The 12,421-nt window shown below is 50.6% G+C and overlaps 1 protein-coding gene across 1 annotated transcript; it reads left to right on the top strand.

Moving 5' to 3' along the window:
* Nucleotides 1–431: 431 nt before the first annotated feature.
* Nucleotides 432–6,054, top strand: Wfdc2 (WAP four-disulfide core domain 2). Its single transcript, XM_055596237.1, has 5 exons — nucleotides 432–538; nucleotides 1,013–1,162; nucleotides 1,758–1,886; nucleotides 3,451–3,597; nucleotides 5,893–6,054. Exons 1-4 carry the CDS (start codon nucleotides 460–462, stop codon nucleotides 3,594–3,596), a joined length of 504 nt encoding a protein of 167 aa, XP_055452212.1. The 5' UTR covers nucleotides 432–459; the 3' UTR covers nucleotide 3,597; nucleotides 5,893–6,054.
* Nucleotides 6,055–12,421: the final 6,367 nt, after the last annotated feature.

Below are 12,421 nucleotides of genomic sequence, written 5' to 3'. Positions count from 1 at the left end.
CACCAGGCTTCTGCTAAACCCTGAACAGGGCTCTGCATCACACCGCTGTCTGGCCCGAGTCTTACCGCTTAATCCCCTGCAGCCTTGCTATTTCCTCCTCAACCAGGGCCTCCAGTCAGTCCAGGAAGGACCCCAGACTTTTAAAAACTGAGCCCAGGAGCCCTGGGTCTGGGCCCTCTGCTCCTACTGCCCTGCCTTGCCCTCAGGCCCTAGAAAGGTAGGGAGAGAGGGAGGGGTGGACAAGTGTCCGGCTGCAGCTGGCTCGGAGGCTGTCTCGGTTCCTGGTTCCCACCAGAGCCAAGAGTGACACCTGATCCCGGGGGATTGTGAAATGGCATGAGGTGGCAGGGCGCCCGCGCTGCCCGCTGCCTGCTGTGCTTCCTGCACCCCTCGCTCGGCCCCGCCCCCAGCGCGAGTGGTTAAATCCCCCCCACCCAGGCTGCAGCTTACACCTGCACCATGCCTGCCTGTCGTCTCTGCATGCCGGCCTCAGGCCTCCTTCTTGGGCTGCTGCTTTTCACTGCCACCTCAGCCGCAGGTGAGTGCAGTCGGGAGTGCGGTGCCCAGAACGAAGTTTCAGAACATGGGGTTCTGAGGTGAAAGTGGGGAGGCCAGTGAAAATTTAAGATTTGGAACTCTGGGGCCTACAGCTAGTGATCCTTGGAGCTTAGGATTTGGGGTACAATGTACTGGAGGGAGGGGGAGACCAATGAAAGCTTAAAGTTGGGAGGGGCAGAGGCTCTTTCTGTGCTGGAAGCAGAGGCCAGATAAAGAGGAGGGGGAAGCTTCCAGGCTTAAGTTCCCCAAGGACTGGGGGCTTTGAAACCAAGGATCAGGGAGTTCCCAAGTGTCAGGGACCCCTGGCCCGGGGATGGGGCCCTCTGGGGTGTTATGAGGACCCCTGGGGCCAGAAAATCAGCAGGCCTTGGAGTTGACATTTGGAGATCTTGGAGCAGGGGTTGGGACTGGGCTCGGTTCTTCCTGGCAATTGTCTGCTCCCATCCATCCCAAGGCACCGGAACAGAGAAACCGGGCGAGTGCCCCCAGCTCCAAGCGATTCCGATTCCGGGCTGTGTGAAGGACTGCGCCTCAGACAACGACTGTGCTGACAACCGCAAGTGCTGCCAGGCCGGCTGCAGCTTTGTCTGCTCCACGCCTAATGGTAACCCCGCAGCAACCTGGCGGGACAGGGCGGGGCCGCCGAGGGCTGAGCTAGATGGTCGTGCCCGGGTTAGGGGAAGAAGGGCATCCCAGACTCAGAGACCCCGAGAAGGTTGAGGCAGTGGAAACCCGATCCACCTGTGGGTGGATGTAGGGGACAAAGGCATCCCTGAGGAGCGGCCCAGGGGGAGGAGGGCCTCTCCCTCGCCCCCTCTGCCCCCCCTCATTCCTGGCTGAGCTCGATTCTCTGGTGCATGACGGGCTTCCGGGCATGCACAGCGCGACTTTGTTCCGGGACCTGGGTGCAGTGGCTTCCTAGGCTGGAGATTGCGGGTGATCTCTGGGTGGCGTCAGGGTTAGGGTCCGGAGGGGACCCCTTGCCTCTGGGAATGCCTCCCACAGTACCTTCCACTGTCTGGCTTGGCAAGACTCAGATTTGTCCTTGAGGGAGGTAGAGAACTTTGGAAGTGTGCCGCCAAAAGAAATGTTCTTGCACAAAGTCACACCGCCATCCCGTGGCTGGCAGAGTTTCGGTTTCTTCCTTTGACAGCATTGGCTTTCCCTCATATCTGTAAAACCATCTCCTCCACCTTCAGGACCAAGAGAGGGAGAGCTCTCAGGTACCAATACCACGACTCTGTCAGCCGACCTTGCCCATACTACTCCCTTATCAGGAGGTAAAGTCTCCACAGAGCCACCAGCTGTGATCAGCAAAGGTGACCGAGGTATGGAATCTAAGCTTCTCATTTCCAAGAGGGAAAAGCTGAGGCTAGGAGGTGGGGATGGAGGCAAGACGGGTACACAGAGGCTTGTAATTGCTGGCCTTTGTTGTGGGGACAGCCCCTACCCCCCATTTTGCCTCTTACTATTTCCCCCAGAGATGACAAGAGAGGATGGGAGCATTTATACTTAGGAGCCCTAAGGTGCTATGCGCAGAAAGGTGGGAGACGGGGGAAGAAACCCCCATGGGGGGCAGCTTAGAGGTGTGGAGGTGCTGTGGATGGGCCTGGAAAAGGAGGACCAGGAAAGGTGGACACGAGCCAACTGGCACATCAGGCTCTGTCAGGCAGAAAAAGATATTGTTTTCTTGTGTCAGATGGGCAGGCCAAATGGCCTTTTGAGCCAGGGAGGAGCCTGGAGATTTGAATCCTAGCTCTGCCATTTCCTAAGTGTGTGAGCCTGAGCAGCTTGGCTCTTTGAACCTCCAGCTGCTCATCTGCAAAGTGGGCATGATGACCTCAGCGGGTAGGGGTGGGGTCGGAGCTAAATGCAATGGTACTCAAAAGCATCTTCTCAGCAAGCGGACACTCTGTACGAACTTGCTTTGGTACTCAATCTTGTGAGCATTCTCATTTTGTCACAGGGGAGCCGCCCCAGAACACCCATACTAGCCAGGATGCTGGCAACCTCTCCTTTCACGCTCCCCTTATCTCCTTCACTGCGTCTTACCTTTCACAGCTCCTGCCTGGTGATTCCACTGAATGAGACATGGTGTGGGATGTAGGGGGAGTGTTGTGTGTGGGGGGGTGGTTTTCGAGCATGTATGGAGGGCCACGGCACTGAGTAATTACAACTGGCAGTGAGTCCATGGGAGTAAGTGCAGAGAATGGGTGTCAACTCTCACGCGTGCACTGCACTTTACAGCTTATAAAGTAGCACAGAGCCTGGTGGCAAGTGAATACACCCTAGAGCCAGCTCTCCTGTGGTTCAAATCCTGCTTCGGTCCTGCATGGCCTTAGGAGAAGTACCTTGCCCCAAACTGCCATAGTGTCCTCCTCTGCAATGCAAGGAGATATAGCAGAAACTTTCACCTCTTTTAAGATGCTTGTGAGAGTTGGATGAGCTCTGCCTAAGCAATGCCTGGCTTACCACACTCCTAGTTAGGTGTTAGTGCTTAGAATGACTCACTGTCGCCAAGTCTTTTGACTTTTTTCAGGATGGTGTATGGGGGGCAATAATTACTTTTATAACAACCCCACAATGCAGTGACAGGGATTCCATAGGGCATCTAAAGATTGGGGCTCTGGGAGATTTGGGTTGAAAGTCCCAAAGGGAGAAAATGGCAGAGCTGGGACTCAAACTGAGGTCCTGAGATTTCAAAGCGGTACCTCAGTTTGGAGCAGGAATAGGGGTTTGCCGATCATCTCCCCAGGACTCCTGAGAGCAGCCCAGGTTTCTACCATCAACCCAGGTAGGCAGCTCTTCTGGTGATGAAGCAGTGTGCGACCACACTTTACTGATTGTCTGTGCCTCTCAGCTCACCTCTCCCCCCCGCCCCCATCTTCCCAGAAAAGCAGGGCACCTGCCCCAGTGTGGGCTTCCCCACGCTCGGCCTCTGCGAGGACCAGTGTCAGGTGGACAGTCAGTGTTCTGGCAACATGAAATGCTGTCGAAATGGCTGTGGGAAGATGGCCTGTGTCACACCCCAATTCTGAGGTAGGTGGGAGCAGAAGAGAAGGTTCGGAGATGCCTAGATACAAGGCTACTTGCAGCAAGTTGAACAGGAAGAGCCTGGAAAGCACAGTGATAACTGATCTGTGTGTCCACTCACTTTCATTAGTTTAACTCATATTTATCTATACCAAGTGGGTGATGTATGAGCCAACAAACCAGACAAGAGGCTGGGGTGATGGATTTTATTGTCTAGTGGTGAGAAAAGAACCCAACAAGCTGATTTTACATGTCCCAGGGAGGTGGGGTAAAGAGAACAGCAGGCAAGTGTTGTGGGGGAGGGGCGAACAAGGGGCGTCAGTGTAACTTTTACATGGGACAGTGAGTGAAGTCTTCACCAGGAAGGTGCAAACTGAGAGTGGGAAGGCGAGCATGTCCAGGCAGAGGTAGCAGCAACGTGAAGGCAAGCACATTGCTGGGGCACTTAAGGAAGAACCCTAAGGTTGAGCGGAAGTATGAAGAGAGGTGAAAAGGTATCTGGGGCCTGAGACAGCTCATTTGAGGACCTCAGAGGCCATAGTCTTCACCAAGAGGTGTGTTTCCAGAAAGAGGCTTGCCCTGACATTTTCAAAGGACTCTCCTGTCACGTGCTACGCTGTAGCTAGACTGTAGAGGGCAGGAAAAGAGTCACAGGCTCACCTATGAGTGGACAGGTAGGAGGACCCTGACCAGGATGGAGGCAGGGGAGAGCGGTGGTAGCCAGTTCACCACTTTGTGGAGAAGAACAGTGGTGTCTGCTGATAAGTGTCTGACAGGAACTTCGGTTAACTCAGGAAAGGGGTAGCTGTGTCCTAGGGGAGGGGACAGTGTCTTCAGGGGAGGAGACAATGGCTGGTGAGGCTGAGGAGAAGGTATCTCTTTGGCATGGTTAGTGGGAGACAGAGGGTGGGCCTTTATTTACTCCAAAGGCCCATCTTTGTGGACAAATGTGGTCAAGGTGGCTAACTTCAGCTGCATTTATGAGTCGTGTCTGAGATGGGCTAAGTATTTACTCCGAGCAAGCCAGGACTAGATTTCAGTGCCTTTAGTACCTCAGGCCCCGAAAGGAGAAATCTGTGGAGCCATCCTTCTCTTTGTATGTGATTAAAAAATAAAATACTGTTAAACTGGGGCTAGAAAGGTGACTCAGCAGTTAAGAGCACTTACTACTCTTGCAGGGGACACAGGTTTGGTTCCTGGTACCCACTTGGTGGCTGACAACCATCTATAACTCCAGTTCCAGGGGCTCTGATGCTCTCTTCGGGCATCCAAGGGCACTGGATACATACAGGAGGCGCACACAGGTCCAGGCAGGAGAGGCACACGTACACAGAAAAGAAACGCTTAATATAGCATTATGCCAATACCGTAAGCGTTAAAAAGGGTGAAGCTGAGACAGACACCTGGTTGGCCCTTTGGGTGATCCTGCAGTGTGGCTGTTTGAGGCTCTGGGACAGAAAGGTGACCACCCAGCTGAGCCTGCAGTGCAGTGGTTGATGACATCACCTGTGCCCGCTGCTGTGGGGGACAGATGAGGAGATGTCACCAGGCTTGAGGGAGGGAGCGAGGATAGAGTAGGAGCAGCTGGAGAAAGCCTCCCGGGGGGGTGACCCTGAGCTGGGGCCATGACTGGTGGTTTGGTGCGGTGCAGGGTGGGGATGCTCCTTTAAGGCTGAGGGAGCAGGATGAGCAAGAACTTCGATAAGGCTTCGGTTGCAAGCTCAGCTTGCTGGCGGAATCCATCAGTGCACACAGAGATAACTGAAGCCCAAAGAGGGGGGTGTGTGCCCCATGCTTGTTATTCCAAAGTATGCTTTTCAGTGGCTAGGAGGGAACTATAGTCTTGCCAGCACCCTGAGCTCTGCTGCGATGCCAGCTGCCTGGTGGGCATTGCAAACACGATGAATGAGATTCAGCTTTCGGCCCTGGCCACTACCTAGCCTCTTCATCTCCTCGCCTACAACTACTGGCTTACAGAATGGGGACATCTTGATCTGAATGAAGGCACACTGGGACTTTCTGGTGCTAGAAGGAAGATTCTTAGACAAATAAATGTTTCTGGGTCTCCAGAGACGTCACAATCATCATTTGGGAGTGTGGTATACCCATGTAGGTCCTGGAACAGGTTTGACTTGAAGCCTAAGAGATGAGCTTAGAAGCTGCTGGGCGATGCAGGCAGAGCCCCCCCCCAAAAGGCGGTGCTGTGCTGTGTGCGCAGGTGTGACGGGAGAAGTGGGGAGCTGGGTGACACTTGTGTCTTGTGTGACAGATGTTGATTGTACTCTGGTTTTCTTCCTTCAGCTTCAGCCACCACCAGCCTGAATGGGGAGAGGTTCCTTCTGCTGAACTGTGCAGCTGGCTTTGTTCCTGTGGCCTTCCTTCTCTCCCGCCTTCACGTTTCTTCCCAGACCCACAAAGGCATCTCTTTTTCCCAACCAATAAATTGATTACTTTCAGCAATGGAGAAGCCATAAGACCTGCTCTCCTCCTGTTTTCCCTGACTTGGATTAGGTGGGTGAGAAAGTAGGGGACAGCTGGGGTCACCCAGGGACAAAAATCTAGGGAAAGATTAGTTCTGGAGTCATATGTCTCTGCTGGGTCAGCCTTTCTCCAGTGGATCCTTGCACCAGTCCTGCGAGGCTGGCCACTCTCCAGGGGTCACGGAGCAAACAGGGCCTCACAGAGATGTAGGAACACCTCTGAAACCACTCAGATTCACCACGGAGTGTGTTGCACGTCTCTCTGCCAGCCGTACTGCTGGGAGACATGCTCACGAGGCCTCCTGGCTACTCAGAGCGCTCAGGGTAGTCCGTAACAATCCAGGAGGTTGGTGAGAAGGCTGTCAGTAGAGTGCCTGCTGCACAAATGTGAGTTGGAGTCCCGGCACGGCATCCATGTATGAAATGATTGAGCACAGCAGCATGCCTGGGGGTGGGGGTGGGGTTGGAGATAGATCTTTTTGGCCAGCTAGTTTAGACAAACAGCAAGCACCAGGTGCAGAAAGAGACGACTGTCCAGAACTGGTTCTTTCCATCATGTGGGTTTCAGGGCTCATGCTCAGGTGGGCAGACTTGGTGGCAAGCATCCTTACCTACTCAGCCATCCCATTGGCCCCACCCCGTGGTTTAATAAGGCGTTCCTGCCTGTCTTTGTGCCCACCTACCCTTGATAATAACAGAGCAGACCAGCTCCGTGCCATCGCCCATCCCTTCAGAGAATAGTTGTTGCTTAAGGCAAACCAAAGGACCATGGGATAAGGCTCTTCAGTTCTCTCCCCATGTGGCAAGAACTAGATAAAAACTCCCTATTTTTAAAATTAAAAGTGGTCTGAAAAATCTTCAGTTTTTTCCCCCTCCATTCCCCATGATAAGTTTCTGCTTAGCACAGAGCCTGGCACAAATGTCTCTTACATCAAGGGTCATTTCCTTATAGTCCAGTATGGGTCCTTTTACTTCCAATTCACCTTCCTCACTTTGAAGTTTTTATCTTCAGATGGGTAGAATGAGTATTTTGTACAGTTTCAGAGACCTAATTGATCTTGGGAGAATGTGTTTAGAAAAATGCATTTTTTTTTTATTCACACATACACAAACACCTTAAGGGGCCCTCAGGGAGCTTGACTCCACGGATGGCTGGGCTGGCTTGACAAATCAGGTGCCTCTGCAGACTATCTCGCATTGGTCTTTGTTCAGAAAGTTGTTTTTGTTGCTTCTGCAGCCGCCATAGTAGAACTGCTCACACCTCTCAGCATAGCTGTTATAGAACCATCTTGTGAAGATGGCTCGGCAGTTGCCTCTTTTCATAGGAAGTTTGCATATAGGCAGTAAGGACTTCCTGGGTACTTGAGGAAGAAGAGTGGTTACGGAGGCCAAACCCATCACCTCACCCTCTGCTGCTACTTCTCTCCTCTGCTGGATGTTTCCATGGCCACAAGGTGCAAGGCTGTGGTCATCCATGGCAACTTCCTCTTCCCACCTAACCTTATCCATTCCCATAGAAGCCAAGGTTTGTGCTTCTGCAAGGAGCGAAGCACGCTTGCCTGGGATTTCCACTCAGGTGGATTCACATCCCAGCCCTGCCACCCATGACTGCATGAGACTACCAGAGACGGTCCCTTCTCGAAGTCTCCAGTTTGCTGCCTGTGAGATGCTGGGCTCTGTATCACCTTTTCCCCCTCAGATGATTCCCTTTAGTCAGATCCCTCAGGCTGCTGCCTCCTATCCCACAGGCAGTTCCAGAATGGACAGACTGTAGAGAAAGGGTGAACCTCGGACCTGAGAGCAGGGCTTGAAGCCTGACTCACTCATTTACTGGCTGTATAACCTTGAACAAAGGACCTATCTTTTTCCCATTGAGTTTTCTTGACTGTAAAATGGAGTCTAGTGCTTGTACTTTTGAGAGCTTGAAGACAACTGATAAGGGCCGAGGGAGGTGGAACATGATTTTAATGTCAGCGTTCAGGAAAGGCAGAGGGTAGGGGGGTGAGTTTCTGTGGGTTGGAGGCCAGCCTGGTATACACAGAGAGCTCCAGGCCAGGCAGGGCTATGCAGTGAGATCCATCTCAACAAGACACAAGCACCAGCACCATCACAACAAGCAGCCAATAACTCCAGACAACTGAAAAGTCAGCCCCCGAGTAACGGTGAACTGCCTCCAAGTATCCTCTTTTTCCCAAGCAACTGGACCCAGCTACACAAGCCTTGCCTACCAACCCTGCAGCCCTGGTACCCAACTCAGGCCTGCCTGCCTCTGAGTTCTCAGCAAACACTCTCCAAAGCCGCAGTAACAGGCTCTTTCTATTTTTTTCTCATTTGAGTCAGATTTCTTCACTAGCCAGGGACTCACCAAATCCAAATAGGCTGGCTGACAAGGAGCCCCCTGGCTCCGCCTCCCCAGCTCTGAGATTACAAGCATGACATCGTGCCTGGCCTTTTCCTTTTCCTTTCTTTTTCCCCTGTTCTCTCTCTCATTTTCCCCCCTCTGGCGATCAAACTCAGACCTTTATGCTTTCAAGGAAAGCACTTTACAGAAAGATTCGTCTTCTTAGTTCCTGCAATTACTCCTCATAGTAACTTCAGGGCAAGCGGAAGATGCCAAGGGCCTCGTGTGTGCCCGGAAAGCGCTCCATCGCTCCGCTGCATCCTTGAGTCTCTTTGCTGAAGCTATCAGGCTTATAATGCTACGTGAAGAAACTGCAGTCAGGGAGGTGAAGCACCTGACCTAATGCCGGGAGGTGGGGACCAAGACAAAAAACCAGCACAGCCCAGTGGCCAAGGTCTGCAGGTTCTCAACCTGTCCCCTTTATTGTAGAATGGATGGTGAGTGAACACACCTTGGGTGGAGTTTGGTGGAAGAGCCTAGGCAGGGAATGGTTTAGGTTCTCCCCTGTCCATGCCCCGTAGGGCTGCTGCTAGTACAAAGGGTAATAGAAAAGAGCTAAATAGCTTATCCAGTCAGGATGGAAATGGATGCTGGTTCCATGGCAGGGGAGGGGCATTGCTGGCATGGTCTTTAGACATCCCGGTCACAGGAGCATCTTCCTTGACCCCAGGTGAGCCAATAGGAGGTGGAGTCCCATCTACCTACTTCCTATTTCAGTCTTGCTTTCCCTCTTTGTTGATTCTATTAAAGCCAAGAGGAAATCGATTGATCTACTTACTTTCGTATGTAAGAAAGGTGACCCCCTCCCCGTATGTGAGTGTGTGTGTGTTTTCTGAATGTTACTAAAGTGTTTCATGAGAAACTGCTGAGAGCTGTTACACTAACACAACTATACACATCAGATTCGATCAATAAAGCAGACACAACCATTACTCTTATCTTTCAGAGGCAGAAACTGACATTCTGGGAAACCAAACAACATCCAGGCCTCCACCTGACCCCTCATGTGCTTTGAGACCACCTCACACCCCCATTCCAAACCAACCTTTTCTTGGTTCTGAGCAAAGCTCTTGGCAGAAGGTGAGGATCAGGAAAAAGGAGAAGGAGGCCTGGAGCTGCATGGTGTCTGCCAACAGTGGGCCAGCCTGGGGCTCTCGTATTTAGGGAGAAAAGAGGTTGAGAGGAGGGGCTGATCCTGCATCCCTCTCTCTCGCCCCTAACTGCTGCTGCTCTCGGGGCTCGCTGCTTCCGGAACAGAGAGTCCCCAGCAAAGCACAGTTTTGTCTCTGTCCTCCTAGACATATCTGATCTGGCCTCCAAGGCTAGCATGCCACCTCTTCAGTGTAGGGGCCTCTTCAACAAGAATGCAGCAGCTGCTACCATCAGCCATATGCTTTTGTGTTCCCAGGCACCACTCAAAACACACGTCACACACTGTTTGTCTATGAAGCTCACACAGGAACCCCCTGCTACGATTTGGATGTGGTGTGAGCAGATCAACAAGGAGCCCATACCCTGGAAACTTGGTTCCCAAGGTGGCAGTGTAGAGCGATGGTGGAATCTTTAACGGATGAAACTTATTGCAAGATCCTCAGGTCACAGAAGTGGCTGTTCTTGAAAGAGACTGATGTCATTCTCATGAGACCCCAGTTAGTTCCCCTGAGAGTGAGTTGGTATGGGACTAGAGAGGCAGCTCAGTAGTGAAGAGCAAACACTTTAAAAAAAGTTTTTATTTTATGAGAATACGCTTTTTTTTTTTTCTTTCTGTCTGTATGTCTATACCACATGCCTGCCAGGTACCCAAGGAAGCCAGAGGTAGGTACTGGATTTTCTAGACTGGAGTTACAGATGGCTATGGGCTGCCATGTGGGTGCTGAGACTCGAACCCAGATCCTCTGAAAGAGCAGCCTGTGCTCTTAACCACTGAGTCGTCTCTCTGGCTCCCATGAGTGTATATGTTCTTGCAGAGAACCTGACTTGGATTCTTAGAATCCATGCTGGGCAGCTCACGTCTGTAACTCCAGCTCTGAAAAAAAATCTAACACCTCTGGCCTCTGTGGGGACCTGTACGCACACGAGCAAACCCTCCCCCATACACACACACACACACACACACACACGTAAAATAAGTCTTTGAAAAGAACAAACCTAAGTTTCTCTGACTTCTTATCTTCCCATATGTCCTCTTATTAAATATACCCCTGCCATAATGCCACCAGCTGTTCCATGACAGTTAATTTGGTCGGGTGTGGGGGGCGTTCTCATTGAAAGTCAAGCTGATGGAGCCACCTCTTCTTGGACTTTCAGCCTCCAATTTTTTTGAAGTAAGTAAGCCCCTTTTAAAAATAAGGCATCCAGTCTTATTATAGTAACAGGAAATATTCAGAAGCACTCCATTTCGTAATGGGGTGCAAGAAGATTAAAGTACTGTCACCACAGTTGTATGAAGAACAAGTTTCAGAGCCACAGCTGAGTCTCCCGTCTGTTCGGCTCCAATGACTGGGCTGGCTGTACTGTCAGGGCTGTCTTCACAGCTGGGTGCTTTCAGGGAATTATGAGAACAACACACACTTGGTCTAGAAGTCAGAAATGGTCACCTGGCTGGAGAAGGAGCAGAGTCGGTGTATTTAAGCAAAAATAACAAAAGCTCAGTATAAAAACAAGGTGTGGTTTAGGCTTTCAATCCTGGTACTTGGGAACTGGGGCAGGAGGATCACAAGTTCAAGGTCACCCTTGGCTAAATAGTGAGTTCAAGGCCAGCCTGGGTTATATGAAACCCTGTTTAAATTTTTTTTTAAATGATCCCCAACCCCTACATGTTTACTTTTTAAAATGAGTGTGTTCTTTTTTATTTTGTTATTTTTTACCTTGTGCATAGGCATGTGTTAGGGGACATACACACGTGAGTGTGGGTGGCTGTGGAGGCTAGAGGCTTTGGTTCTCCTGAGCTGGAGTTACAGTTGGTTGTGAGACTCCAAAATGGGGGCCAGAAGTCCAACTCAAGTCTGTGTAAGAGCTGTGCATGCTCTTAGCTGTCGAGTCCTCACTCCAGCTCCTAAGTTTGCACACCCTTTTAGGAAAAATGCCTTCTTGGGTCTTCGTTCACTTTTCCTTTGCTTTCCTTCCCTCCACTATTTTTTTTGTCTCCTTCATTTTGTGCTGTGGAGGACTAAACCCGGGTCTCAGGCACTCTACCACCTGAGTATATTATATCCTCAGCCCTATCTTTTGTTAATTTTCTTACTGTATTATTTGTGTGTTTTTCTTACTATGTTATTTAGGAGTTCTTAATGTATCATAATAATATCTATTGTTGATATGAGTTATTATCTTTATTTATTTTGGGGTAGGGTCTCTCTATGTAGACTAGGCTGGCCCAGAACTCAGAACTCTCTGCTTGCCTCTGCCTCCTGAGTGCTGTGGTCAAAGATCTGTGCCACTATGTGTGGCTATTGTCTCTATCTACCTATCTATCTATCTATCTATCTATCTATCTATCTATCTATCTATCTACCTATCTATCTACTTATTTTGAGGCAAGGTCTTACTGTGTGGCCTTGGCTAGCCTGATATTTTTAACACTTTTTAAATCCACAAGAATTAATTTTTTAATTAAAATTTTTATGTGTGTGGTACCTCCCCCTGTACATATATCTGTGCACCACATTTATGCCTGGTACCTGAAGGGGCCAGAAGAGTGCATTGTATGCCCTAGAGCTAGACTTACAGACAGTTGTGAGCTGTCAATGTGGGAGCTGGGAATTGAACCCAGGTCCTCTCCAAGAGTTGCCAGTGCTCTTCAACACTGAGCAATCCCTCCAGCTCCTGGTGTCTTTATATTTGGAAGGTAATTAACCTGAACTCAACATTATTTTTGAATAGCCCTTTTCTCTTTAATCAATTTGACTATATATTCTAATACTTTCTGACAATCCTTGGTTTCTGATGA

Source organism: Psammomys obesus, unplaced genomic scaffold, assembly GCF_907164565.1.
Source record: "Psammomys obesus unplaced genomic scaffold, mPsaObe1.curated_primary_1811, whole genome shotgun sequence".
In the NCBI taxonomy this organism is placed as follows: Eukaryota; Metazoa; Chordata; class Mammalia; order Rodentia; family Muridae; genus Psammomys; species Psammomys obesus.
Note: the sequence above shows the minus strand (reverse complement) of the source record. Positions and strands in the feature narration are given on the sequence as shown.

Coding starts and splice junctions, on each gene's coding strand:
- Wfdc2 (XM_055596237.1), top strand. CDS start 460: ATGCCTGCCTGTCGTCTCTGCATGCCGGCCTCAGGCCTCCTTCTTGGG. Junction 1,163..1,757: donor TGTCTGCTCCACGCCTAATG/GTAACCCCGCAG, acceptor CTCCACCTTCAG/GACCAAGAGAGGGAGAGCTC. Junction 1,887..3,450: donor GATCAGCAAAGGTGACCGAG/GTATGGAATCTA, acceptor CCATCTTCCCAG/AAAAGCAGGGCACCTGCCCC.